General features: G+C 41.8%; 1 protein-coding gene and 1 long non-coding RNA gene across 4 annotated transcripts in view; one reads left to right on the forward strand and one right to left on the reverse strand.

Moving 5' to 3' along the window:
• Window positions 1–18,471, reverse strand: part of prdm16 (PR domain containing 16) — a 169,028-nt gene extending 150,557 nt beyond the window's left edge. For all 3 annotated transcript variants that reach the window (XM_063886978.1, XM_063886969.1, XM_063886986.1), the window contains exon 1: window positions 18,224–18,471. In XM_063886978.1, the coding sequence (XP_063743048.1) occupies window positions 18,224–18,260 (37 nt within the window). In that variant the 5' untranslated portion in view covers window positions 18,261–18,471. The remainder of the gene's footprint in view (window positions 1–18,223) is intronic.
• On the forward strand, window positions 17,533–24,169 carry LOC134866829 (uncharacterized). The gene is made up of 5 exons (XR_010166078.1): window positions 17,533–18,340; window positions 18,463–18,687; window positions 19,051–19,375; window positions 22,621–22,703; window positions 23,695–24,169. It is a non-coding gene; the product is annotated as an uncharacterized LOC134866829 (long non-coding RNA).
• Window positions 24,170–24,711: the final 542 nt, after the last annotated feature.

The following is a 24,711-nucleotide window of genomic DNA, read 5'->3' on the forward strand; positions in this document are numbered from 1 at the left end:
GTGGAGGCCAGATAAAGGGTGGTGGGGGGGGAGGGGGAGGTCGACTGAGATGGCGGTGTGGCTGGTTAAGGGACCCTTCAAACTTCAAAAGCCTAAAATTGGACACGAAACACACATTTGGAAAAGGGGTAGGAGGAGGAGGGATCACGCAAATCTAATTTCCCTAAAAAGGGGAAATGCAGACAATGAGGAGTTGGAGGTAAACTACTTGTGACCCCACATTTACCTGGTTACCCCCACCTTCCTCATCCCTCCCACCCTCCCTCCAGATCAGATTAAGCTGCAGTGGAAGGGAGCCTCCACTCGTTAAGGAACCCTGTCATGACAAATAGAAACACAAAGCATGACCTGCCTTCAATTGGAAACGGATCCACAGCGAAGGGGCAAGTAGGGAGGGAGTCAGAGGAAGAGAAAGAGGGAGAGAGATGTAGATAATTGAATCAAGGCTGCGGGGGGAAGACAGATAAATCTTATTATTGATACTTCAGTTGAGCAGAGACACAGCACGAGAGAAAGAGATCAGTCTCACTTCATTAAAATACAGCAAATGTATCTGAATCATTTAGCTGCCTGTTACAAGTTTAGAAAGTGCAGTTTTCCATACTTTACATATCTTTTACATACTGTACTCAAGCTTGTGCTCTTTCTATTTTGGTTGGGTCCAAATTTAAGGTTAGCAATGTCTTTCCTTCAATCAGCTAACTAAAAAACTCACATACTTGCATCCTATGCTGTAAAATTCTTCTAAATGTTCTTCCAGGACCCCTAGAGAGCATTTCCAAATCACCTAAGATGGAAAATGAAGCTAACTTTAATTTGTCTTTTCCCAAAAGAAGGTATTCTCTCCAGAACAAACAGAACAAATGTGTCATTTTTCCTGCTTTCCAACTGGCTAATTTGTTAAGGCCTCATGTTGTTATTTTAATGTTCCTTCACAGAAATGCCAGCTAAAATAATTGTTGCCTTGGTAACCATGAATGTTGTCATTAGGTAGGATGCATTGGCTGGGAGCTTCTGCATTTGCTTTATACTACATATATATATATATACTACAAATATACGTTCTGCTTATTCTTAGGTGTGTGTGTGTGTGTGTGTGTATGTGTGTATGTGTGTGTGTGTGTGTGTGTGTGTGTGTGTGTGTGTGTGTGTGTGTGTGTGTGTGTGTGTGTGTGCTTTAAGCACAGTTTATTATGCTCTTAAATCCCATCTTTTCCTCAATCCACAAAAAACCTAAACATCACATGTCAAAAATCTAAATATTATACATGTTTTTCATATATTTCACATAAGAAACATAGAAAATCGCAAATTCCAATTATTTCATTCAGTACAATAATGCAGTCTTTCTTGCTGTTATAGTGTCTGAACCTAGCACCCTGCTTTCAACTTAACACCATTGCTGAAGAAACAACTAAAAGATCTGCAAATTATACCGGTATGACAGTCGTTATTCTACAGTGGTCCCCTCAGCCATATTGTAGAGCTCATGCCAACATGCGAACACACCAAAAGTTGTACAAGCTCTCCTGTAAGTGAACAAACACACACATACAAAACATCGGTCTGGTTATATCACTCAATGGAGTTGGGAAGACCAATGTGCTATTTTCCTGAGAAAGCCACACAGAAGTCGTGATGACTTCTAGAAGCTGGTGTGAATGAATGCGGTCAATAATGGATGAAGAAGACAGGGAGGACAACCAGCTGGAAACTTAAGAGGCAGGTGGCCAGAGGAAACTGTCTCGCTCACCTCCTCTTTTCTGTCTCCGTCTCCCCCGGTCTTTATCTCTAGCATGCAAACATGCACCACACAGCTGGCATGTACATAAGTGAGCAAACACGGCACATATGCATCCAGACAGAGACACACAAACATGCGTACAGAAAACGGCAGAGAGCCAGCTGCCATTTGAAACTTTCTGATGTGTAAATAAATACCTGAGAGCTTTTCCAGCCAAACAAAACCAATTTTCAAAGCTCTACAAACAACGTTGGACCAATGGTGACACTGGCCTTTCTTTTCTTTAGAGGAACCGCTCAATTAATATGTCACCACAAGTCAAGACCACGAGACCCCGCTAAAATAAGCCAGCCACTTCAGCCCTCGCCTCCTGAGAGAGACGAGAGAGGGACATAAATTGCCCCTCTTTAGAGTAAAAGAGTCATCCAAAAAACCAATAAGCTGGGAGCAGGTACCTGCGGCACTGAAAATAAACAAGTTTTCTTTTTTTTTCGTTCCCACTCAGCTTATTCCCTCATCGTCTCACGAACAACCTGTGAAAACAATTCTATTTATCCACTTTCTCCAGGTATTCACACCTCTCTACAGCCATACTTTTTATGCCCACAGTTGAACAAAGGGACAATTCAGGCCTTGATCAAATACATAACTACAGCGACCAAACAAAAAAGCTGCGATTACTTTTTTAACTGATCATTTATTATTATTTAACCAATTGTCAGTATAACAAACTTCATCTTGCATTTATTAAAGCCAAATGACAAAGGCAATTACTTGAATTTACCTGGAATACCCACACAGAAATGATAAATGTAAAGATAAACTTTATTACATCACGTAAATGACATCACCACCAATGTCCAAACTGCTAAAACCTTTTTTCAGAAACTGTCGATCTTGTTGGCCAGCGGTGTTCCTCACACACTCTGTGACAGTAAGTGCTGAAAGAGGAGAGGAGCAGCTTTGAGGAGCACACTGTCACTGTCACAGACACCGGGCTGGCTCGCTGCTACGCATCCCTGCATTGTCCCCCGCTACACCTGACACTGCCCCTTCACCTGTGGTGTGTGTGTATCTGTGTTTGTGCGTGCGTGTGTGCATGAGGGATCTGATCTTGAACACAATGAAGGTTTGAAGAGGGGAGGAAGTGATCAAAGTGTCACCCAGAACCCCTGATACTGTAAACCCACAGTGCCCCCTGCTCCGAAACGCTATCTACACAGGTACGTAATGTAGATACCTGCATTGCGTAGTCCATGCTTTGATGCTGGAATAACAGAAGATTAAAGTTTTACCCACACTAACACTACCAATTATTTTAGTTATGGAGAAAATAATCAATTCTGATTTCCCAGTATTTTCATTTCTTTAAAAACTTCCTTTTAATCTTTGCATTCTACAAAAGGATATAAAGCTGATCTCAGGGTCCCGGGAATGAAATATCTCCATTTTTTATGCTGATTCACCTAACTCTCAATGGTATGGCCATGAAAACAAGATGCATAGATATCAACAATCATTCAATACTGATGCAAAAGAATACTAAATTCAAAGTCATATCAAAGTGAAATCTGAGAAGAGAGCTGTATTTCATTTCCAACGGAAAAGAACCTTCTAGGCATTTGTATTCGTTGTTTAAACCTGTCTGATTACGATTATTTTTGAAAAGACACCCTTATAAGAGCTTCATGTAAACTGTTCACCTCTGCTATGCTCTCTGAACTAAAATATAATTGTAAAAAATAGGGCTTTAGGGAAATAAACGGATTTACTTCCTTATTTCAGGACAAAAGAAAACCGAGAGAAATAGAGAACATAGATGGAGTCCATTTATCGCTTCTCCTCTGTGCGATATTGGTTTCAAAGGTGCAGTTGAAATTGAAAGAAGCAGAGAGCATGAGGACCCCTGTCCAAAGTAGCAGCTAGCAATTAGATATACATATATGTGTGTGTGTGTGTGTGTGTGTGTGTGTGTGTGTGTGTGTGTGTGTGTGTGTGTGTGTGTGTGTGTGTGTGTGTGTGTGTGTGTGTGTGTGTGTGTGTGTGTGTGTGTGTGTGTGTGTCTTGGCAGACCCAGATGGCAGGCGGGCAAGGGGGAAGGTGGGCCAAGCGGACAGGAAGCAGTAAAGAAGGAGTTCTGGTTACGAGGATCAGACGGCGGGACGAACCACGCTCAAAGCTACCGCCGCTACCGTACTCAAGGTGTAGGTTACACTACTGGACACAAGGGACACACACACAAAGACACACACATTCAAGTATATATGCTCCCAAAAGGATACTGTGCTTGTGTGCGTCCGTTAGCTTCCAAATTAACATGCAAAGGCATAGGTGCACACACATGCACGTGTGCTCGGTCACACACAGACTCTCACACGCCCCGCCCCACCCCCTCTTCAACCTAGCAGATCCACTTAAAAGAGCTCGTATCAATTGTCAACGGCCATGTTTAGTTGTTTAGGCCCCTTCTCCCCACTGATGAGGACCAGACCATGGAAAATGCAGTCACCCATTAGCCACATGTTGCTTCTAATACTGACCCAATAAAAAGCCGCCGCCCCCTCCACTCTGCCACGGAGAGTTCATCTGGCCCACCACAAAGAGGGATAGAGAGAATAAGACAGGAAACAAAATATGTAAGTAGCATAGGAAGATGGATAAAGAAGAGCAGGAGAGGAAGGAGGCACTTACACATAAAGATGTAACAGTGTGAGAGAAAGAGGGAAGCGCATGGGCATGCTGCTAATTTCCCGCCCTGAGTGCAGTAATCTGAGGGGAAGATTAAGGTGAAGGAGTTATTCTTGACTATTTTATTAAGAGGTGCTTTAGGCGCTGGAAGAAGGGGCTTTAGCGCTCCTCCTGCAGCGTGCCATACAATACAAGACAAACATTTGCTGTTATTTCACCAAAGTACTCTCAGATGTGCTTAGTCGGGGCCTTGCCTTTTGCCGCAGAGGAACTTGGCATCAAAGTTCCTCTGCAGTTCTCTGAAAATAAAAATCTGCCCTTGTTATCCGGTGGTTCTGCCCTGAGCCTGCGTTCGGCAGATAAATAGCGAGGTGTCAAAAGATAGGTCTGCAAACCTCACACCTAGTTTTAATTAACACGGGAAAAAGCGGTGCAGATGAAGAGAGGGGGCCACACATCTGCTTATTTTATGTTTTTTAAATGTAATCTGAGTATAATCCCCGGGATTGGAATACTGACCTTAACATTTTGTCTTAATAATAGATGTACAAAAGTCCCTATTGGACCTTACAGTAAAATAATAAGTCTTATTCATTCAAATAAAAATGACTCATGTTGCAAACAAAAGCGAAGCCATACTGTATCTATATTTTGGGTTCTTTTCACAAGCTAAGAAAAGCTCATATTTTAAATCATCCAAAATAAAAAAGGACATCGTATTAAAAATGTTTTTAAATGGAGCCAAGTCCAGCGACAGGCCAGCAGCAGCCTCTCCCACCTGCCTCTTTTGTTTGCTTTGTCCCTGCTTCACCGTGCCATTCTTAGACACTTACTGCTCTTCAGTGCTGTTGAAAAACAAGATTCCTCCGTCAGTGCATGTGCGCGACTGCGGTCATCCAAAGTGAGCTTTTATTGCATTTAATGAAATGAAGGGAAACACATTAGCAAAGCCAACGTGGCGCTCAAACAGAGACATTACCGTAACACCAAACTGTAGATCTACAACCCCTCATCGTAATTTTAACAAGCATGCAGGTCCCAGGGAGCAAAAATTTGTTTGGAATAACATCTTCCCAATTAAAATGGCTAAATTGTTATGTCTTCAAAACCTCAGGAACTTTGAGTTGAACGGTCAGCGCAGACCGACGAAAACCTCAGAAGTGGCAGTTTCAACCACTCATAAAACACAATTCAGAAACGTGTTCCTCTTTCCTTTTCTGTACTCGAAACAGAGGATGTGGCTAGACTTGATGAGGAGAGAGGTGGAAGTTGAGGGAAACATCAGACTATAGAAATTCTAAATGTGCCATCTCGGGATTTAAAGACAATCATATCCAACTGGTTGAAACACCAATGGTAAATTGGTAGTGGTACGTACTTAAGTAGCGCCTTTCTTTGATCAACAATAATACAGAGAGAAATCCATCATAGTATTCATTTCTCCACTGACACCAATTCCACAGCACAAATCAGATGCTAAAAATGTTATGAGGCTACTTCTATACCAGTCAGGAATGATTTCAATGGAGGAAATTCATGCAAACTCTCAATGAAATAAGTCACTGAAATCAATCAAAAGTTGACACGTGGACATATACTCTAATGCGTGGAAGATCTAATTTGGACCTTACATCAAGTTGATGGTCATTATGTTTGAGACCGGCAAAAAAGATGTAGCGCTCTTCATTTTCATGACATCATCCCAGTCCTAGGTGATGATGTGTGAACTGTACAGGGAAGGGCAGCTGTGGCAGGGAAACCGCAGCAACAGAGAGATACTTGGGATGTCCAGACTGGATGGCAGCATGTGCGTGTCATTGACACAAAGAAGAATTCAATCATGTGTGCATCATAAAACCAACAATGACAGCGACAATAGCTGTGATCACTACAAATTCATAAATTTGATCTCATTTTGTTTTGATGGACACTCCGGAAATCTCACACGTGTTTTTTATAGACACAGTTAAAACATTAAAAGCCAGTTGAAGAATTGGTTTAAGCTCACTGGGCAATTGTCTTTCTGTTTCAAAATCCTAGTAGCATTAATGTTGTTTGTATACTAATCTGGTACCATTCTTACAAACCGAAGCCAAACTCTGCCACACTTGTGTAACAGGTCTGGGTGTGTGTGGCTTGCAGTGCAACTCATTGCTTCTGTCCACATCGGAGTCAACACAGGGCATGTAACCACTGAGTTGCTGAACGAGTACATCTTTATTTATTTGTGTTGATATTTTTTACTGGAAAGAATCAAAAAATAGATGACTTCTTGCCACCATGCATGTTTTCCTAAAAGTCACTTTACACTGAAATTCAGAATACATCCATTAAAGCAACAAAAACTAAAGTTTCATCACTCAAGCATCTCCCATGTTATGTTTTTGTATAGGTATGTGATAATCAAACAATACATTTCTTTAATACTCCCTCACAACGCAAATATTTCTGAAGTCTGCCAGGTGAACATACAAACTAATACAGGACGGGCACTTTGCCTTTGGGACACAGAGCATCACAGAGATGCAAGCTTGTAATAGAGCTATTTGTTTTCCTCAGAAAGCTGTCCAAAGGCCCTCGCTGGGATCGCTAGACTGCACAAAGGCGAGCTATGAATTGGTGAAATCCACTGGGGCAGGTTATTGATTAGGCCTACAGCTAGCAGAACACAAATATGCAAGTCAATTAGATATACACGTGAGTGTGTGTGTGTGTGTGTGTGTGTGTGTGTGTGTGTGTGTGTGTGTGTGTGTGTGTGTGTGTGTGTGTGTGTGTGTGTGTGTGTGTGTGTGTGTGTGTGTGTGTGTGTGTGTGTGTGTGTGTCTAAGAAAGACCCGTACTTCTAGATGCAACATCCTTTTCTGAAAGATGCAATAATCATATGAATAAAAGGCATATTTATCATTTTATAATTAACAAAAAATGTTTACTTTGAAGGTGAGACCTTGATGAGTACATCAAGGGGGGAATTTAGGGTTTGGTTGCTCCTTGTGCAAACTTTATTAATTATCAAATAAATAAAAAATACACACATGAAAACATTCTTCTGCACCCCTCATCTCTTCCATTTCCTGTTCACATCCGCTGCCCTTCCTCCCTGACATCTCCCTTTTCAACAAGAGCAGTTTGTCAGGGTCAGAAAGCAATTTAAAACCTTTGGTAATGAGAGTCAGTGAGAGAAGGACAGGTTAGAGGGATGGAGAGAAAAAGAGATGAGGTAGTGGGCCGGAGAGAAGAAGAGGATGAGGAAGGAGGGAGGGGTAGGCTGGCGTGTCAGCCATCAAAGCGGGCCAGGAGAAAAGAAGGCCAGGTGCTGGTTGTGGGAATGTGCCGTCCATGGTTCCAGGGACCAGGGAGCTGGTGGGGGCTGCGAAGGGGGAGCGGGTGGTAATTAGCCAAGCCTGGAGGAGAGAGAGGGCCCTCCAGGGCCCGCGGGGATAGCCCCTCCGAGAGGATACCATTTGCACTTCTACAGGAGCCGCCAGCCCCGGGCCACAAAGAAGGGGAAAAGGGGAACTATGGCATCCTTTATCAGGCCGGACAAAGACGCCGCATCTTTTCAAAGGAGACCGGAGAGAGAGAGAAACTCCAGTGTTCCAGAGAAGGAGGGGAAGAAGAGAAGAGAAGAAAGAATCCTAGGACTGGTCAGGAGAGAGACACAGAGAGGGATGCCAGTGTGTGGGTTGCAAAGCGGGACAGGAGGTTACGGCCATACTCTGACCCAGCCAGTCCTCTGAGACATCAGAAATTCACTAATGTCCCACACATACATACTTAGATAAAACATAATGCCGAGTTACACAACTTTATTCCCAGTGATTCCAACTGTAAACAAACCAGTGTTGTTTTTTGAAAATGTCTATCATTTTCCATATCATTTCCCATCAGTTTTGGAGATGAGGAAATATGAAAATAGTCTCTTAAGAATAGAAGAGTTTTGCCACAAAAGAGGTGGTTCAGTTTTCTTTTAACTTCATCTCATTTATGGAGCTAAGTAGAGGCAGTGGATAAGGAGCCAAAATGGCCACCATCTACCTCTGACACTATCAGGGAATCTTAAGAGTTTTGCCCTCCTGCAGCGCGAGGGAAAGTGGAGGTCACTGACATTACTCTTACCTATTACCTTTGGAGTACGGCTGCACAGGGGGGTGAATGGTGGCCTTTGAGGCTTTGTGCTCCCCGCTCGAGAGCAGCCTGACAGCCTGAGCTGAGTGGGGGCCAAAGGTCAGACCGGTCATGTGATAAGGCATTTCAGACCTGCATATAGGGCCCCAGACTGGAGAGGCCTGAAAAACCTCAGCACCCCCCCCCCCCCCCCCCCCCCACCACCACTACTAAGTTCCTCTGTGTCTCTCCTCTTCTTTTCCCTTCTCTGTCCCCTTTTTCTCTGGACACAAAATGCCATTTGTTGTCCGTCAGTCAGTAGCACAGGGCTGGGGTCGGGCCCAGTGCTGAAAGCTCCATTCACACACCCTCTCACCCAGGGATGTTTTTGCAATTCAATATTTTCACACGCAGGCAGCTTCATCGTTACTTTGGAACCGTACACTTGGCAGGATGAGGCTGGGGGCCTCTGGGACAGAGGGGCTGAGAGGTGGAGGGGTGGAGGAGAGGGGGTCAGCACAGAGGAATCCTGGTGTCGGGAGGGGACGGGCCTGCCCCGGCTAATGGGCCATCTTGAAATGTTTTAGCCAAGACCCCTCTAACACCTACACACACACAAATAAGAGTGCGCACACACACTCTGCTCTGCTCTTCGCTTTACAGCCAATCTGACTGCTGGTTAACGAGGCAGACTCTGACTTCCTTCATCAAAATATCTGGGCCGATGCGGTCACACTATCCTGCCAGGAACACACTTCTCTCTCCCTCACTCACAAAAGAGGACATCTTTTTAACCCACATCTCTAAAACACAGCAACAACTTAATGAGAATGGGTTTACATCTACTTGAGCAAAGTATAAATCAATCTGTATGTATATGTATTAATTCTTCAACACCAGGTTCTGTAAGCACATAATAGAGCTAAAAGGAAAAACAAGTCAGAAATCAAGAAACGTCAGAGAACTTTATAAATAGGCCTAATTTCACCAAACCATTTTAGCAGATTTGTTCCAATTCTACGTCTGTACCACCTAAGGATTTGTTTAGCATACAGAGTGGCTGAGCTAAACGGAGGGCCTGCAATGAGAGGGAGCTCTTAATATATTTATCTTGTGCACCACACTCTACTTAATGAAATTAAACCACACCAATAGTGGCCCTTTGTCTCTGGGGAGTTCAGTAATCAACATGCCACCAGTTTTCGTTTTCTATGAAAATAAATGGCAGCCGGTGATATGGGCCTAATTGTGTTGCATCGGGAAAGGAACTTGCAGCAGTGAAGTAGTGGAGCCAATTTTTCATGGACAGCAGTGCTCAAGAGAGGTGGTCAAATAAGCAGAGGCATTCATCTGGGGACCGGGACCCCGGCTTCCACTCTCTCCCCCTCTTTCTATCCATCATACTCACATAGAAAGTTAGCCAAGTATTAAACAAATAGAGAGCTCTGCGCACTAGCGCCTGGCAGGGTCACTGGATAATGACAGCTCAATTAAGGTGAATCTCCTTGTAACCCCCCCCCCCCCCCCCCCCCCCCTCCTCAATACAATCCCCACAGCCGCCCCACCCAGCACGGCAAATTTGTCAAACTCACCAAAACGATGGGCCTGACAGTGTAATCGCTAACCGTCCCCACCGACATGAAAGAGGTCTTTATCTGGACAAATCAAAGAACCTGATCTCGGAGAGAAAATGGGTGGGGGGGGGGGGGGCGGACTAGAGTAGAGAAATGTCCTGCTCAGCCCCTGTGAGACGTGGAGATGTCTCTAATCCACTTTAATGAGACACTGCGTGCCCATCTTTGTGGTAACGACGGAACGCAGTGAGAAAGACGGTGAGGAGGGGGGAGGAGGGAGAGATAGAAGTGTAGATTGAGCCAAGGCTTTGAACTGGCGGTGGGATGAAAGGGGAGGCGGGCAGGGGGAGTTTAGAGCCATGCTGCTGCTACACACCACTGTCTGTTTCTGACACAGACAAACAGCCCAGGGGACAGAGCAGTTTTTCTGCTTATCATATCTGGACAGGATGAGCCATCATCAGCAGAGGCCGTCTGGGACTGGACGGCATGTCTGTGTGTGTGTGTGTGTGTGTGTGTGTGTGTGTGTGTGTGTGTGTGTGTGTGTGTGGGTGTGTGTGTTAACAGAGTAGCTATAACTTTGCATATAAGAAGTAGAGTAAAATAAATATTTTTGTAAAGTGATATTCATTGAGAATTTCAAGATAGTATCACATTTTAATGCATTCCTCAGCTGGTATAACCTAAACTGTTCCTGGTAGTGTACACTACACTTCAATTTCAGTTGGCTTAGTCATCTTGCTAATGTACTGTTGTATTTTTGATAAAGCATATTTAGCCCACCAGCTGACTACATTAGCTTATTTTAATGCTGTGGTATTAATAGGGAAACATTTCAATATTGATAAACACTATAAAATGATACAGTAAAAGTCAATCAAGCAAACTGCAGTTCTAAACCAACTGTCTTCTACTTTAGTGAATTGCGTGAGAATGAATTTTTAAAAATTATATAACAAAAACATTATAAGTTCATATCCTCAGTGTAAGTCTTTGTGGAAAAATGTTGATGAAAATTATTAGATTTTTGCCCAGCTCTTTAGAGTTTGTTAAAATATAGTTTTCACACTAAGAAACAGATTTCCTGCACGAGACACTATGATGTAGATACAAGAGAGTACAACATAAAGGAGAGGAATGGATAAAAGGAAAAGAGCAGGGTGAGGACAAATGTCGGAATAAAAGGAAGGAGAGAGAAAGCAGGAGAAAGTGAGCAGGCTTATACCAAACAAATCGGGATTAGACCCAGATAAGACTAGTCACAATGCTGAGCAATCCCTGGGATATCACAATGCAAGGGGGAATCATGAGGGCTGCTAAAACACGCTAATTAGAGCCTCGACACATTTGGCCCCTTGTTTTGCAAACAACACACAATGTTTAACAGCGGGTGGTGCACAATCACACCAGACACACAGAGAGATAATCATTTAGCGTTAATCAGCATACTCGAGAAATAGGGATGAGGTTTTTCCTATGGGATGACTCCAGCAGTCGCAATATATTCTTAGCCCTGAGAGGCTGGATGGAATCTTCTAGACATGGCTGAGCAGCGGTGGGACGTAACTTGATAAGCAGCCCAGGTCAAGACAAATGCATTTAACTGCAGTGTAATGGCTTTTCATTTTTTGCCAACACATACCGCTGTTCAAAATGCTGCTTGACTATTTTTAACAAGACCCTGCCCCCATATGCAGGCTGAAAATGAAGGGGATGAGGAGAGACGAAAAACAGGGGGCTGCCGAAAAAGAAAACATCGGGGATATATCTTCCAAGTCTCTCAGACATGCCATGATCTACCACTGCCAAATGATTGGGAGATTGCTGTGTTTTTACAAACATGGCAGATGAGGTCATGGTGCAAAGCAGAAAGAGGCATATTTGCCAACTGGATAATATGAGGTCAACGTATCATTGGAATGAATGGGATTTAGAGCCTTGTGCAAGAGCTTAATGCAATGGTATTTGTATGTCAACTCAAAATCTGACTTAGCCAGCATGAGACGAGGCAGGAAGCATGGGGCTCCTATGTGTGTGTGTGTGTGTGTGTGTGTGTGTGTGTGTGTGTGTGTGTGTGTGTGTGTGTGTGTGTGTGTGTGTGTGTGTGTGTGTGTGTGTGTCCAGGTGTAGGAGGTACCAACCTATCGCTGTGCCAAGGTCAAAGCTCGGAATAGTGACAGGACCTCCAACCACTGTGCAAAATGGTGCGCGGGCAGGCGCGGACACACACACACACACACACATATAGACGGACACACACACACACACACACACACATTGACACACACGCACACTTAGCCAGCCAACAGTGCCAGCTCCTGCTGTTTGGATGACATTTACACTCAACCTTTCTAGTTTGTGATTGATTGGGGTTAAATCCTAACATTGCCCAAAAATCTGTCACCACCAAGGTGTGTGTGTGTGTGTGTGTGTGTGTGTGTGTGTGTGTGTGTGTGTGTGTGTGTGTGTGTGTGTGTGTGTGTGTGTGTGTGTGTGTGTGTGTGTGTGTGTGTGTGTGTGTGTCCATCCAGGATCCATCTGAATTACTGTGGATGCATGATTTCTATGGCTGCATGTTTCACAAGGAAAAGCCGGTCCAATCATTTTAATGAGTCTCCCTTAAAATTAAAGAGTCACTTTGACTTTCTGCTTAATCCGAAAACCAAAGCGATTAATCTGAAAGAATTTCTATCTCTTGTAGCTATAGTGAAAAACGTTCTAATCTAGAGTATTGGCTGTTTATAAAATTAGGCAAGCACAATACTCAATATAGGTTATTAAATGAACACAATCTTAAATGTGTGGCAACCTGCTTAATATGTCAAATAACAAGAAAACACTAATAATACCTGAAACGGAATGACATTATTACCACATAGGAGTGCTGAGGGATTTTTCTATCGTTTGTACGCACGCTGGATTTATACAGGATCCATTCAAACATCCATATCTCTAAATTATTTTCACATTTTATAGCACACATAATTCACCACCAAAGGACACATGGCCAAAACAGCAGTAGCACATTTCTAGCAGTTACTGACTGAATAACAATAAAAGCATTTCCTTGGAGATAAAAGACTGTCTCACAAACTGCTCATGGAGAAAGAGAGGGAGTCATTGATAGTGAAAGAAAAACTGTAAAAGGCTGGCAGTAGAACAGTCATAAAACAGACTAAGCTTCCATAAATGAATCTTCCCTCTTTAGAGTTTGGAAGTGCAGGTAGTTCATGGAGAAACCAATTCCTATCACTGTGAATATTTCTTAAGATAATTCCCAACATTTAGCAGATTCAGACTATACTGCCATCCACATTTCAGTATAATATGAAGACTTTACAGGGAATAATATTCTTCCAGACTGTGCTTTCACAGCAAATGTGAAGATATGGTTACAGAAAGCCATGTATCTTTATTTGTATCATATTATGTGAATATAATGTGGACCATATGTTACCAAAACAGACAGTGAACTATCTGGGACCAGGACCAAATCTTTGCCCTGACCTTATCCAAAACCTTATCCCCTACGATACTTTTATATGTTACAAATAGGCAGATTTACGGCTGTGTGTGAATAAAAGTATCTAAGCTTTTGGGGGTTATGCCAGAAAAAGTTACTCCTTTCATATGATATCATATATTCTGAGAATACAGATATTGTATATGCACAGTGCAAAGGTAATTCACTGGACAAAGATGAGGAACCAGCCCTGGAAACAAATATGAAAAGAGCCTCACTGCTCACAACACACACAAAACTGTGCACATATTGGGATGAGGGAGCTCTCATCCCACAAACTTCCATAATCAATTACTTATGCAGCATATGTGGCCGTGCCAAATGTGGACTGATGCAATTAGTTAGGCTACAGAATTGTTCAATCCTTCAAAAATTGACACAAATGGTCCTAAAATCCATCCAACTTCTCAGAGAAAAACCCTCAATATCATGGAAAAGAAAGTAAATGAAGTGTTCCTGTATCATAATCCTGACTTTAAAGGTAACCACAAAGCAGGTGGCCTTCCTGATTGGATAGTGAGTTGTATTTCTGAGAATTGAAAATAAAACTAATACAGCATTTCTTGCACAGAACTGACAGTCATCATCATGACATTGAGGGTTTATTTGCAAAGATTCACTGTCACTCTGATTATCATAGCATTCACAGTTTTTCATTTTAAGGCAGAGATTTAAAACTGCAGCACTGGTGTTGCCTTTTTCAAAGCGCTGCTAAGATCATTCACATCATCACATATGAATGCAAATGGGCTCTGTGGAAGTACATGAGGCTCAGGTTTCCTTTACCGTGTTGTATCTAGGAAAGGTCTGCAGCATTAGATTAAGAGCTCCCAGTAATTTCCATTTGAATTATTTCGGGCACTACTTACATTAAAGAAATAAAAAATAAAGGTGTTATGTCCACTGTATGCTAATCATAAGCTTCATCAATTAGCAACATTATAAGAATTTCACTGAACTTGAACTGATGTCTTACTTCAAAATACAAGCATGTAAAAAATAGATTAAGAGTTTCATAAAAGAAGCCAAGAAATCACGGTCACAGCCACACATGACACTTATAATAAATGTCCTTTTTATTTGATGATCCTATCATTTTTATGTTCAGGCTCTAATCTGTGAACATGGAGTGCTATCAGACACACATTACAGCTGCATAGCAGAAGCATTCGGGACCCTGAACGTTTAGCCAGAAGTTCAACATAGCTACCATTGTTGGTTTAAAAGTGTTATGGGTTGGGTTTTATTACTTCTGTCAAAACATCAGAAGCTGTTGAGCCAGGCCAAGTTCATGACTGGGATTCCATCTAATAAGGGGCATTTAACACAAAGATCAATAGGATATCTGGCAATTAGTATATATAGGCCAGAATAAGGAGAGAGGGGTGAATGAGAAGGAAACTTCCAGAACCTGTGCTGGGTATAAGGAGAGGGGTGGGGGGTCAGTGTTTGCAATATCAGCGAAAAAAATTAATCAGGTGGTTAAAAACCCGCGTGGCCCTACCTTTTATTTTATTGACTTGATAATGCAGACGGCCCCAGTAACTGAAATAGGTTTTAGAAAATCAATAAGTTGCGGGCAGTGTGGATTCAACACCTCCCTGTCTCTCCGAATGTGTGCAAAGCTGTTACACGTTACGATATTAATTATATTTCTCTAGGTTTCTGTGGTGACGTTATTGCACGGCTGTGCGCGTGCAGCAGAGCGAGAAAAGCAGCTGCGTACGTCTCACCTGTGCACCGAAAAATACCTGGAAAAAATCTGCACTCACTCAACTGGAGGTTTCTAATTTAACCAAGCCAGGTTTTAAGTAAACAGCAGTACGCCACAATAAAACAGCCCTTTAGCGAACTGAAATGTAGGCTACAACATATGGACTACAACTCGTAAATGAACTTGCAGGTGCAGAAACAAATGTATTGCCCTGTTAAAATCTGTATTCCCCGCTGGATTGCCAGTATGGATTTGTGGTTGTTAAGATAAGAAAAGAACAAGCCTCATATCAAAGCCTCTGTTTTAGATACAATGAGATGTGGTGTTAGGCCACCTACGTGTCGGTTTAGTTTTTATTTATTTGCAAGAAAATGCAAAAAAAAAACACTTCAACATTTTTAACTCATCATGTTTCATTTTAATTCCTTCAGGAAAACCTTCAAATAAAATCAAAAATAATACAACATTGTAGCTCAAATTATCCTCTGTATAATACACTGAAAAACATATTAACGTGGGGAACCAAGCAAGAAATGTAATGTCTTATTCAAAATACAATAAACGGAAAGTCCATCTGTGATGGCAATATCACATCTAAACACTAACACTCACGTTATCCTGACCCCAAAGCATTATGTAAACAAACCAGCAACGACTGCATACTAATAACAAAAACACACACATATTCATATTGTAGGCTTCATGTGGGACTGCGGACTTTCTACAGAGTCGTGGTCTTTAACGTGCAGTCTGCTTCCGAAAGTAATACACGAGTTAAAAATAAATGATAACGCAGCTGGTGAATATTGCTGCACGGGCCTACAAGAGTGTTTCACCCAAGCGGCAGAAAGAGACGGAAAAGGAGGGAGAAATACTCCCACGCGTCGCATTCAAAAGTTGTGGGCCTGCATGTTTTGAATGTTAAGATCAACACGGTATTATTATTTTTTTCATGTCTTCTCTGTTGCTCCCGCTGCAGCACAACAGATCTGAGGCCAGTGTACTGCAGAGGTTTGCAGAGGTCCGGTGTGAGAGGGCTACAAAGCCAGGTATTTGTGTTCATTAGCACCCGGATCAACAGACTATCAAGGCTGTTTAGAGATCAAGACCAAGTGCAATTACTGGCAAGAAGCAGGATCCTCGACATGTTTAAGTATTTTCACAAAGTAGCCCAATTAGCGTTTTTCTTTTCGTTCCTTCCCTTTTTTTCTTTCTTTGTCTTTAACTTATACGGGAACTTGATCCCTGTGCACCAATCACGGAGAACATGAACGTGCAAGAATAATAATGTTATAATAATACAAAATATGATTGCAAAAAACGGTTTAGGTTATTGTTTTTATTTTTAATATTTATCTGAATGTATGTGAGCTGAAAATCTCACTGACCATTTACAATTAATCACATCAGATAATAGTTAGAACTTCCATAAATGATTGTAAGAAGTGCAAGCTTATTTCAAATGATCAGGTTTCTGGTTTGAAAACTGTACACACTTATTTTGACTTATTGTCTGAAATGGAACTATGATGAAATAGTTCATTTTGTAAAAAGCCTGAATTATGAATTACATAGCCTATCAAGGCCCACGTTGAATTTGCAGGGCTAGTTGCTTTGGCAAAGTTACAAAGTTTTTAAAAGGCCTGTAATCATTCAATCAAGCATGCACAACCCAAAACAATTAAAAGGTATAATTAAGAATAATTACTGTTTTCAATCAAATTGTCCTTAAAAAAATAATAGGCCTACACGGCTAAATATGCTTTAAGTTTTTGTACATTTTACAAAACTACAAATCGAAATTTGCTATGGATAAAATATAACAATAAAATCCCTACATAAGGGTATGACAAAATTAACTGCAACAGGCCAACAAAAGCATGAACTAGTTTTCGAATCGTTTTGTGGATAACAAAACAGATTGACCCACATAATGAGCCGTAAAAAACAAGGTGCATCATGCAGTAATAACATGGAGTAAATAAACGTAATACAAACATCAACCCACCAGCAATAAACAAATGTCAAACAATAAACATGGTCCATTTCCAACAACAAAGTTGGCCTGCTCATGTTTACAAAACGGAATACATGAATGTTCCGTGTGACGCGAGCAGCACTTCTCTAAGGAGTAGTATGGGCGCTTTCTTGCACTGGACGCATTATTGATTGGCGTTCCCTGGAGGTGGAACCAGTCTGCGGCAGTCCGATGGCCCCGGGACAAAACAAAGTTGCCTGACAGCGATATTTTCTGCCGTTCAAGTGGGATCGACAAAAAAAAAAAACCGCATTAAAATATCGCTGTTTCTGTCTAAATTCACATGTCCGCATCTCGGTTTGCAGGCGAATGAAAGAGTACGCTGAGCTCGCTGTGCAGCTTGCAGCAGAGCAGCGGTGCCACAGCGCCCACTATTTCAAAAGCTGGGAATATTATTTCACAAGACTTGGAACGGCTCAATAAAAAAAGTTACTATCCGTTTCGACAACTTTGTCGGTAACTTTCGGGAAACGAATCTGCGTTTCTATTGAACCTCCGACACCCCTTAAAACGAAGTACAAGATGGAGCTCAGACTTGTACGGAAATGTTTGTCTCTGTTTCTGAAAGGAGTGTGATCAACAAAAAGCACCAGCGGCGTTTCTCATCACACATGAAACTTTCTGACACTGAGAACCACGGAACAGCAGAGAGCAGAGAACCGAGGCTGAGCAGCCAGAGCAGGACACATTTTTAGCAGAAAAGTTAACTCTGGACAAAGAGTCGCCCCCTCCTCTCTTAAGGATATGACAAATGACAAGGACTCATTGGACATCTACACAACCACGAGTTTGTAGCCGGCGGCTGAAAGCGATAAGAAGGGGAAAATAGAAGACCTACTTTTGGCCAGTTTTCTCGCCCTCGCCTTGGATCTCATCTTGTCGGCTTGTAGATTCCTCTCGTCGTCCTCCGTGAGCCCAGAAGCAGCAACAACACTATCTTCATCTCACCAGCATTGTCAGTTTGGACACCTTCGCACATGCGCACAGGCCATTCAATCTGACACCCTCGCTGGGGCCAAAAAACTTTCCAATGTATTCATCATCATCACTTTTTTTGTCCTATCGTCTCCCCTTTAGATCACTTATCTCTTCCCCTCCTCCTCTTCCTCCTCCTCCCGCTCTCTCCTCACCATCTCACCTACCCTCCCTCCCCCCTTGCCATCCCCTTACCCTCGTCTCCCTCCTCACCCAGACACCCCCCCACCCACCCCATTCAGCTCCTGCCAGCACCTCCTTGGATTTTACCCCTTTAACAGCAACAACTTGGATTTCTCCAACCGGCGCTGGACACAGTGAGTTATGGTGAGGTCAAGGTCGTATAGAAATAAAACAGTAATAATATTATTGCTGTAAATATGATTTTGTTTGTACTTTTTTCTTATATTTATTTTTTTGTCATAAAAAGTCAAAAAATAATTTCCTAATTTACAGGCTTACTGAAACGTTGTGTTAAGGCTGTTGTCGCAGCATGTTGTGCCAAAAAATGCTCGAGTTGCAGAGGTTATTTTTAACTTCATCAATGCACAGCATGCAAGCGTAATGCGTGCGTCTGCGTGCGTGTGTGTGTGTGTGTGTGTGTGTGTGTGTGTGTGTGTGTGTGTGTGTGTGTGTGTGTGTGTGTGTGTGTGTGTGTGTGTGTGTGTGTGTAAACCTTGTTGCCCTCAGGACAAGCAGCGACCAGCAGCTGTTTGACGCACGTAGCCCGCACCAGCAGATCCGGGGGGAAGAAGCCCTGACTTTTTTTTCTCTCCCTCCAATGTTCACATTTGTAACAATGATATTTGTAGCGGTTATTTCCTGGAGAAGTGTTTTTTGTTAGTGCGTGTGCCGGGTAAAGTCACCTGAACGAAGGTGGACAGACTGCACACTTTCTCTTCGTAAGTATTACTTTGCCTTGCACCTGTTTGTTTGTTTGTTTGTTTGTGTACTGCAGGACCGAGGAAACCGACCTAAACGTTACACCGTTCCTCCAGCAGTCTGATGAAGCAAGGTAATATTATTTTTTGTTTAAGAAAATTGTATTTATATTGCATGTTTATATTAGTTTAAAATATTGCTGCACAATTGTGTACCTAAATAAACCTGTATGTGCATATTAAAACTGTAATTCAGGTATTTTACTGTTTTTATGAGATGCAAACAGGTAACATAATTTTATATAATGTATTATGTTATATTATAGTATTATTGCAACTACTATAATTTCAGAGTTGCAATTATATAGTGACATGGCTGTCAATTATCATGCCAATATTAATACTACTATTGCATTACAATATATTGTGTTAACAAATTAACGTTGTATATTTGTGTTGTTTTTTCCTGACATTAAATAGTAACTTTTATTAAAAACAAACAAACAAACAAACAGGAGTCTTAGTAGAATAAGTGGATATTACAACGTATTTGCATTTTATTACCTATAAAAAAAAAGTCCAGTTTGACTGATGGTGGTAGGCTGCTCGTCATATTCATGTGGTGCCTGGGCCTTTAGCCTTCATGTCATATGGGAATGGTTTTCGTCTAGTTTGGCTGAATAAAGGCGGCTCTATGTTGGACCCTATTAAAGAGCGGTGCTGATGGAACAACTGCAGTCTGCAGGGACAGCGGCAGGGATCAATTCTCTGCACACTAATCACACCGCACTTTGTGGGATACTTTTAAATCCCTGCATGGATAATTATTATTATTTACATTATATTGTTTAAATAATATCATTTATTTTTACATTTATTTGACTTGCTTTTGCTAAGCCAACACATTGGGATATGTTTGTCTGACATTTATTTTTTGTTTTAGCTTGTTTGTATTGTTAGCTTAAAGCCTGCTGCATATTATTATTCTCGCAAAAAACAACTGATTTGAATAAAGGCTCGAGTTCATCAAACACGTCTCCAGCCAATATTGGACAGATTGTGCCGTGGGATGTTTTCCCATGAGTTGGAGTCAAATTAATGAAGTGATCATTAATCTATAATAATCAGCAGTAATTAGCATATATTATCTGTATATCAGGGAGTTTGTCTTGGCTTCATGGGGTGAGGAGGTTCGTTTTATTGGCTTTACAGAAAGCAAGGGAGCGTGCAAGTGTCAGGAGGTAGCCTACGCATTACAGTATACAATTGTCTTTAAGCTTGTGCAAAATATATTTAGTTATAATACAGAATCAACGCTCTTTCGAGGTTCACGGCCTTGCATGCAGCGCACAGGTAAGAGTGACAAAACAGAAACGAATCGATAAACAAATAATATATTATGTGAATAACAGCGGTGTACAAAGGTTTTGTTTATTTTTTGGTGACTGAAGGAAGCGTGGCGACAAAATATCAATAATCCATTGTCTAAATCGATTGGCCCTATCGATTCCACGACCTACAGTCAGCCTCAGCCGCTGTAAAACTGAAGAAAAAAGGGCATTCAGCAGAACTATCCCGAGTTTGTCGAAATTATTACCATCAGCCAACCGAGACAGCTCAGGCCAGGCCTCTGAATATTTTGTCGGACAAATGATTTCACATGGTGCAACACCTTCTTAAAAGGAGCAATTAACTGTGATTACGCTTGCAAAGAAAAGTGTTGCTCTCCGACACTGGCCCGTTGGGAAATACTTTTCTGCGTCATTTAAACGTCGACCTTTAACGGGGTTTTGGAAACGGAGAACGGCTGCGCAGGAGAAGCTCGCGTTTTGGAGTATTTGCTTTGCAGAAATGTGTCTTTTTTTTCTCTCTCTCTCCTCTCTCTTTTGTCCCGCGGCTGGAGAGAGTGCAGGAAGCAGCCGCTAGCCCGAGCCCCGGAAGAGAGGTGTGCTGCCCGCGTGCTCAGTCATCTACACAGGATCCCTTGCGGCGTTATTAATCCGTCTAATTAGTAGGGAATTAGGCAGATTCATTATCAGATTAAAGTGGCAACAAATAAACAAAAACAATACGATTTGGTTCAATAAAACATAATAAGCAGTTTAGTATCACTTTCATTAATATTTAATTAATATGACCTTAATATTTAACCTGGTAACGGATTATAAAAGGACAAAGTGTGACCTCCGTGGCAGGTAATCTGCAAATACACACGTCTGCAGACTGCATTGTTTGTATAGATTTTGTCTATACGGGCTCCTATCAATTTAACCTCCGCAAAGGCCTCTTCCGCGTGCACTCAGGCCTGTGCGTTTATGAGCAGGTTCATTGTTTTCGGATTATACATCCACAAAAAGGATTTGGCGTATACTGTACCTTAATCGCATGTGGAAATATTAACACCACCTGGATCTTTATCTAAAAAAAAAACTAAAAAAAAAACGGTCGTGATGTTCCATTTCACAATTACATTGCATGGTATATATATGTTTTTAAAACAAAAGAAAATGCAATAATATAATAAGAGACAATGATTTACTACCAACACAACCAAATCACCAGTCTCAACAACATATGAGTTTGAAAATATTCGATTAACCTCAGAGGAAAGGATAACTGTTCATCAAAAAACGTTTATGGATTAGGTTACAATAAATGTGTCCTTATTTAATCAAAATGTATGAGAATGGTACGAATGAAAACATGTCAGAACTTTACACAAATATCTTAATCTTCTCACTTTCCTCGTCTTCTTCAATAATTGGGCGTGGGCACTGATGATGAAGATAAGTGTGTGTGTGTGTGTGTGTGGGGGGGGGGGGGGGGGGGTATAACCGGGTGTACAGAAGTTTATCACACTGTGGAGTGGTGTGGTCAGACTGCGGTGACTGTATACCCCCCAACCTCCTCCCACTCTCACACACAGGCGTCTGAAACCCAAGCTTTATCCACGCTGGAGGAGGCTCCGGGTCTCTGGATTAGACGTTACGCGCAGATAACATCAGCGCACATTAGATATGTGAAATGGGGCACCTTGCAGTCCGGCCTGGGGACATCAAAAAGCCACAGCGTGGTCTTTGTGAGCGATGTGAGCATTGTACATTTGTTAACTGTAATTTGGCCGCAGTCGATGTAATGGGAGAGTAAACATGGTAACTGCGGCTGGGAGTGGGACTATTGTACGTGGTGAGATGTGACCAGAGGGGCCGAGAATGGAACGATGACCCACCCACAACCAACTCATGTCCAACATGATTTGTTTTATTTATTTATTTATTTTTTAAATAACAATTATCTCCCTGCACATTCGGAGATCGATATGAAGACATTTAAGGTTGAATCATACATCAAATCCACCTTTTTCCTTCCTGCATTATAGGTTTGGAGTGGCTCTCCACAGCAGGCCTCTCCCTCCTCCCCTCTAATGAAGTCCCCAGAAGCGGTCATAGTGAAGTTGCCTTGGTAATTATTAGCCATTAATTGGGTTCAGGACCTTGTGCGTCTATGGGAAATGGGAAATGTGACCGCTAATCCAAGACGTTTCTTTGGGGCCTTTCGCAGTGTTGTTAACACGCTGTCAGAGACACACGGTGCTGCGCCACAGCAACTGATACAGCAATATGAAGAGGTTAGAGGGCAGCGACTGTACATATAGACACACTACAGGAGGCCTGCACTGCCTCTGCACACCAGGAGAGCTGCAGAGAAGCCAGAATACACATATTGACAATGTTTCAAATGCATGAGCGTAATGCTTGGTGGTTTTAAAATGAGTCAATACAATTTACAGTTTGCCCACACGTATGAAAACGTAGGATGATATTTCGAGTTAAATGCATTGAAAAACATGTTCGGATCAATAGCTTCTTGAGCAACCTATAACAAAACGTGTTTAATTTCCATATTTGATTGTTTAATTGCGGATCAGGTTAGTAGCGTTTGAAACATGCATTCAGCTGTCAGTTCAGTTAAAACACTGCTGACTCAACGCCTGCTATCGATCCAGCCAAAACCAAACACAAGCCAATAATTGCATTTTCGTTTTTTCCCTTTAAGCCTGATTTTTTAAATGATTTTGACTGATTTATTTTCAGTGCCAGCAATTGGGATATTCTGCACGAACACGACAAATCATAACAACTGGCACCAGTGCAAATTACAGGGTGTCCGCGGAAATGATGCTCTTGTCCTTCTTCCAACGAATGTATATATTTTCAAACATTGTCAACAAAGTCAGTTAATACAATATTTGGTTGAAGCAAACATTTAAAAACATTGACGATCAATGACTTTAATTCACAATGAATTGCAATGCTAAATCTAATCTGACTGGGAATGAAATGATCCTCCAAAATAAAATTTCAAGGGACCTCGCCCGCCTCCCGCCCCACCATCATTAATGTTGTTGCTTTTAATTAATCGCTCATTAATGTCGCCATCAATTTCCCCGCAGATCAGAGGAGCGAGGAGCGAGGAGCGGACAACCCCGCCAAACAAATGCACATTAAAATATCGCCGGGAGGCTCGAGTGAAAATTACCCCGATGTAGAAATGACCTTAATATGATGTAATCAATCACGCTGTCTGCTGGGACACTGGGAATCACAATGTTAATCTTTGGCGGGGGGGAAACAGCCTGTCATATTTTACAACTCCACCAAAGAGCACACAGTATGCAAGTTCAGTGACACATACGGCTACAATATAGGCATTATACCATTAAGGATGTTATATTTAAATGGAGGTCCACACATTTTGTGGTGCAGGCTGAGAGGCCTTAGGGCCTGCAGTTCGTTACAGTTTTTCTCTCCAAATGTGTCACTTGAGTAATACCACATTTTTGAAAAATGTAGAATGTAGGTATGCCATTCATTTAAATTTCAAAAAACGAATAAAGAGACTTTTTTTTTTTTTTTAAACTACAATTTAGGAGAAAAAAAGCTAAATAGGAAAACATTCAGGTATGTTGCAACAATTATAATGTCTCAAAAGTGTGGCCACAATTCCTGACAGACCGTAATTCACTTTAGATTAATTTAAAATAAAGAAATGTATAAAAACCATAAACGTTTTAGGAAAATGTCCCTGTTTATTTTTTTTAATTAAAATACATTTAAGTTATTGGGAAATGAGTGTCAAATCTAATGTAAAAAAGAAAATGAGCCTTCTCATGTAACATTCTATATGACCAAATTTGTTATTGGATGATCCTCTTAGAGTTAAGGCATATGACAGCAATCCCCCTCGCGAGAGCTGTTATGCAGAATGGGTGCATGAAGTAGGTATCAGTAGCGCAAACATACACACAACTTGGCAAGCTACAAGAGGCTCATGTGGGCAGCATGAAGTGTGGAGGCCGCTGTGTGTTATCATTAACCACTGTGGACAGATCCAACAGGCAGAGCCCACAAGTGTCCATTTCACACCAGCCTGGCATGGCAGCGGGTTAGGACCCCCGAGGGCCGTCTGC

The sequence above is a fragment of the Eleginops maclovinus genome, chromosome 1, assembly GCF_036324505.1.
Source record: "Eleginops maclovinus isolate JMC-PN-2008 ecotype Puerto Natales chromosome 1, JC_Emac_rtc_rv5, whole genome shotgun sequence".
Taxonomy (NCBI): domain Eukaryota; kingdom Metazoa; phylum Chordata; class Actinopteri; order Perciformes; family Eleginopidae; genus Eleginops; species Eleginops maclovinus.